This window comes from Morus notabilis, unplaced genomic scaffold (assembly GCF_000414095.1).
Source record: "Morus notabilis unplaced genomic scaffold, ASM41409v2 Scaffold1512, whole genome shotgun sequence".
NCBI classification, from domain to species: Eukaryota; Viridiplantae; Streptophyta; class Magnoliopsida; order Rosales; family Moraceae; genus Morus; species Morus notabilis.
Genome location: NW_010367879.1, coordinates 6,734 through 11,686, shown reverse-complemented (window position 1 = coordinate 11,686; position 4,953 = coordinate 6,734). Strand labels below are relative to the sequence as shown.

The 4,953-nt window shown below is 46.2% G+C and overlaps 1 protein-coding gene across 1 annotated transcript in view; it reads right to left on the bottom strand.

Annotated features, from left to right (window-relative positions):
• The window catches only part of LOC112094553 (mucin-2-like), a 35,689-nt gene that overhangs the window by 27,275 nt on the left and 3,461 nt on the right, over positions 1–4,953 (bottom strand). The window contains exons 2-5 of the mRNA XM_024175745.1: positions 3,205–3,336; positions 2,853–3,003; positions 924–1,118; positions 126–369 (exon numbers count right to left, since the gene is read on the bottom strand). Coding sequence (XP_024031513.1) covers positions 126–369; positions 924–1,118; positions 2,853–3,003; positions 3,205–3,336 — 722 coding nt within the window. The remainder of the gene's footprint in view (positions 1–125; positions 370–923; positions 1,119–2,852; positions 3,004–3,204; positions 3,337–4,953) is intronic.

Sequence of the window (4,953 nt, the reverse complement as noted above, 5' to 3'; positions counted from 1 at the left end):
AGCAGGAATAACAGCAGCACAACAACAGCAGCAACAGCAGTAGCAGTAGCAGTAGCAGTAATAGTAGTAGCTGGAGTAGTAGTAGCAGGAGTAGCAGCAGTAGCAACAGTAGCAGTAGTAGTAGCAGTAGCAGTAGCAGGAGTAGGAGCAGTAGCAGTTGTAGTAGTAGTAGCAGTAACTGCAGCAACAGTAGCAGTAGCAGTAGCAGTAGCAATAACAGTAGCAAAAGTAGTAGTAGTAGCAACAACAGAAGCAGCAGTTGTAGAAGCAGCAGCAGTAGTAGTTGTAGTAGCAGCAGTAGCAGTAGCAGTACTAGTAGTAGTTGTAGCTGTAGTAGTAGTAGTAGTAGTACTAGTAGTAGCAGCAGCACTAGCATTAGCATTAGCAGTAGCAGTAGTAGCAATAACAGCATTAGCAGTAGCAGTAGTAGTAGCAATAACAGTAGCAGTAGCAGTAGCAGAAGAAGTAGCAGTAGCAGTAGCAGCAGTAGCAGTGGCAGTAGCAGTAGCAGTAGCAGTAGCAGTAGTAGCAGTAGCTGGAGTAGTAGTAGCAGCAGTAACAGCAGTAACAGTAGTAGGAGCGGTATTAGTAAATGGAGTAGGAGGAGTAGTAGTAGCAGTAGCAGTAGCAGTAGCAGTAGCAGGAGTAGGCGCAGTATCAGTAGCAGTAGCAGTTAGAGAAGTAGCAGTAGTAGGAGTCGTAGCAGTCGTAGTAGCAGTAGCAGCAGTAGCGGCAGCGGCAACAGCAGCAGTGGAAGTAACAGTAGCAGTAGCAGTAGCAGTAGCAGTAGTAGTAGTTGTAGTAGTAGCAGTAGCAGTAGGAGCAGCAATAGCATTACCAAAAGAAGTATTAGTAGTAGTAGTCGTAGTAGTAGGAGTAGTAGTAGCAGTAGCAGTAGAAGTAGAAGTAGCAGTAGCAGTAACAATAGCAGCAGCAGTACAACAACAGTAGCAGTAGCAATAGCAGTGGTAGCAGTAGCTGGAGTAGTAGTACTAGCAGTCGTAGCAGTAGCAGTAGTATTAGCAGTAGCGGTAGCAGGAGTAGGAGCAGTAGCAGTAGCAGTAGCAGTTGTAGTAGTAGTAGTAGTATCTACTGCAGCAGTAGTAGTAGCACTAGCACTAGCAGTAGCAGTAGCAGTAGAAAAAGTAGTAGTAGTAGCAGCAGTTGTAGTAGCAGCAGCAGCAGTAGTAGTTGTAGTAGTAGCAGTAGTAGTAGCAGTACTAGTAGTTGTAGTAGCTGTAGTAGTAGTTGTAGTAGTAGTAGTAGCAGCCGCATTAGCATTAGCATTAGCAGTAGTAGCAGTAGCAACATTAGAAGTAGCAGTAGTAATAGCAGTTGCAGTAGCAGTAGCAGTAGCAGTAGTTGTAGCAGTAGCAGTAGCAGCAGCAGCTGCTGCAGCGGCAGTAGAAGTAGCAGTAGCAGTAGCAATAGTTGGAGTAGTAGTAGCAGGAGTAGCAGCAGTAGCAGCAGTAGCAGTAGTAGTAGCAGTAGCAGGAGTAGGAGCTGTAGCAGTAGAAGTAGCAGGAGCAGTAGCAGTAGTAGTAGCAGTAGTAGTAGCAGTAACAGTAGCAGCAGCAGCAGCAGTAGCAGCTGTAGTAGCAGTTGGAGTAGTTGCAGCAGAAGTAGTAGAGTTGCAGTAGCATTAGTAGTAGTAGTAGCCGAAGCAGTAGCAGTAGCAATAGCAGCAGCAGTAGCAGTAGCTGTAGGAGTAGTAGTAGCAGGAGTAGCTATAGCAGGTGCAGGAGTATCAGTAGGAACCGGAGTAGTAGTAGTAGTAGTAGTAGTAGAAGTAGTAGGAGCAATAGCAGTAGTAGGAGTAGTAGCCGTAGCAGCAGCAGGAGTAGCAGTAGCAGTAGCAGTAGCAGTAGCCGTAGCAGCATCAATAGGAGTAGCAGTAATAGTAGTAGTAGGGGTAGCAGTAGCAGTAACAGTGGCAGTAGCAGTAGTTGTAGTAGTAGCAGCTGCAGCAGCAGTAGCAGTAGCAGTAGCAGGAGTAGCAGTAGGAGTAGCAGGAGCAGGAGTAGCAGTAGGACCAGGAGAAGTAGCAGCAGTAGCTTTAGGAGCAGGAGTAGCAGTAGTAGTAGTAGTAGTAGCAGTAGCAGTAGCAGTTGCAGCAGCAGCAGCAGCAGCACATCAGCAGCAATAGCAGTAGTAGCAGTAGCCGTAGCAGTAGCAGGAGTAGCAGCAGTTGCTGTAGCAGGAGAAGGAGCAGTAGCAGTAGCAGTAACAGTAGCAGTAGTAGTAGTAGGAGCAAGAGTAGCAGTTGGAGCAGGAGTAGTAGCAGCAGTAGCAGAAGAAGCAGTAGGAGCAGTAGCAGTAGCAGTAGCAGTAGTAGTAGCAGGAGCAGTAGGAGTAGCAGTAGCAGTAGTAGTAGTAGTAGGAGTGGCTGTAGCAGTAGCAGTAGTTGTAGTACTAGTAGTAGCAGCAGCAGCAGCAGTAGTAGCACTAGCAGTAGCAGGAGTAGCAGTAGCAGTAGCAGTAGCAGGAGCAGGAGTAGCAGTAGGACCAGGAGAAGTAGTAGCAGTAGCTGTAGGAGCAGGAGTAGCAGTAGGAGTAGTAGTAGTAGCAGTAGCAGTAGTAGCAGTGGCAGGAGTAGCAGTAGCAGGAGTAGCAGCAGTAGCAGTAGCAGAAGTAGGAGCAGTAGCAGTAGCAGTAGCAGTAGTAGTAGCAGTAAGAGTAGTAGTAGCAGTAGCAGTAGTAGTAGCAGTGGCAGTAGCAGTAGCAGTAGCAGCAGCAATATCATTAGCAGAAATAGTATTACTAGTAGTAGTAGGAGTAGTAGTAGGAGTAGCAGTAGCAGTAGCAGTAGCAGTAGCAGTAGAAGTAGCTGTAGCAGTAGCAATAGCAGCAACAGTAGCACAGCAACAGTAGCAACAGCAGTAGCAATAGTAGCAGTAGCAGGAGTAGTAGTAGCTGGAGTAGCAGCAGTAGTAGTAGGAGTAGCAGGAGTAGGAGTAGTAGAAGTAGCAATAGCAGTAGTAGTTGTAGTAGTAGTAGCAGCAACTGCAGCAGCAGTAGCAGTAGCAATAGCAGTAGCAGTAGCAAAAGTAGTAGTAGTAGTAGTAGTAGCAGTTGTTGTAGTAGCAGCAGCAACAGTAGTAGTTGTAGTAGCAGCAGTAGCAGTAGTAGTACTAGTAGTAGTAGTAGCTGTAGTAGTAGTAGTAGTAGTAGCAGCATTAGCATTAGCATTAGCAGTAGCAGTACTAGCAGTAGCAGCATTAGCAGTAGCAGTAGTAGTAGCAGTAGCAGTAGTTGTAGCAGTAGTAGAAGAAGTAGCAGTAGCAGTAGCAGCAGCAGCAGCGGCAGTAGGATTAGCAGTAGCAGTAGTAGCAGTAGCTGGAGTAGTAGTAGCAGGAGTAGCAGCAGTAGAAGCAGCAACAGTAGTAGTAGTAGTACAGCAGCAGGAGTAGGAGCAGTAGCAGTAGCCGTAGCAGGAGTTGGCGCAGTAGCAGTAGCAGTAGCAGTTAGAGCAGTAGCAGTAGTAGGAGTAGTAGCAGTCGCAGTAGTAGTAGCAGCAGTAGCGGCAGCGGCAGCAGCAGCAATGGAAGTAGCAGTAGCAGTAGAAGTAGCAGTAGCAGTAGTAGTAGTTGTGGTAGTAGTAGTTGCAACAGCAGTAGTAGTAGCAGTAGCAGTAGTAGTAGCAATAGCAAGTGCAGTAGCAGTAGCAGTAGTAGTAGCAGGAGCGGTAGGAGTAGCAGTAGTAGTAGCAGCATCAATAGCATTAGCAGAAGTAGTATTAGTAGTAGTAGTCGTAGTAGTAGTAGTAGGAGTAATAGTAGGAGTAGCAGTAGCAGTAGTAGTAGCAGTAGCAGTAGAAGTAGCAGTAGCTGTAACAATAGCAGCAGCAGCAGCAGAATAGCAACATTAGCAGTAGCAATAGCAGTGGTAGCAGTAGCTGGAGTAGTAGTAGCAGGAGTAGCAGCAGTAGCAGTTGTTGTAGCAGTAGTAGTAGCAGGAGTAGGAGTTGTAGTAGCAGCAGTAGCAGTAGCAGTAGCAATAGCAGTGGTAGCAGTAGCTGGAGTAGTAGTAGCAGGAGTAGCAGCAGTAGCAGTTGTTGTAGCAGTAGTAGTAGCAGGAGTAGGAGCTGTAGTAGTAGCAGTAGCAGTAGCAGTTGTAGTAGTAGTAGCAGTAACTGCAGCAGCAGTAGCAGTAGCAGTAGCAATAGCAGTGGTAGCAGTAGCTGGAGTAGTAGTAGCAGGAGTAGCAGCAGTAGCAGTTGTTGTAGCAGTAGTAGTAGTAGTAGCAGTAACTGCAGCAGCAGTAGCAGTTGTTGTAGCAGTAGTAGTAGTAGTAGCAGCAGGAAGGAGCAGTAGCAGTAGCAGTTGTAGTAGTAGTAGCAGTAACTGCAGCAGCAGAATAACAACAGTAGCAGTAACAGTTGCAGTAGCAGTAGTAGGAGAAAAATCAGTAGTAGTAGTAGTAGTAGCAGCAGTTGTAGTAGCAGCAGCAGCAGTAGTAGTTGTAGTAGCAGCAGAAGCAGTAGCAGTACTAGTAGTAGTAGTAGCTGTAGTAGTAGTAGTAGTAGTAGTAGTAGTAGCAGCAGCATTAGCATTAGCATTAGCAGTAGCAGTAGCAGTAGTAGCAGTACCAACATTAGAAGTAGCAGTAGTAGTAGCAGTTGTAGTAGCAGTAGTAGTAGTTGTAGCAGTAGTGTCACGCCCCCCCAAACGGGGTGGGTGACGTGGAGCTCGATTAGGGATTAATAAAGCAGACTCCCAGACCGGGCCCCACACTTTACTGTATTAAAATATAAATAAATTACAGAATCCCGGAGCCTCTGACACACAGGGCTCCACCCCACAGGACATATAGTATCGTACATACATGCACATGTAAATAATCAATTACAATAGACATCATCCACAGTCTAGTAAATTCAAATGTCATTTATTACAAATTCTTACATATTCCTTACACTTTATGTCAGAGGATGAACACAATCCTCACTTGATC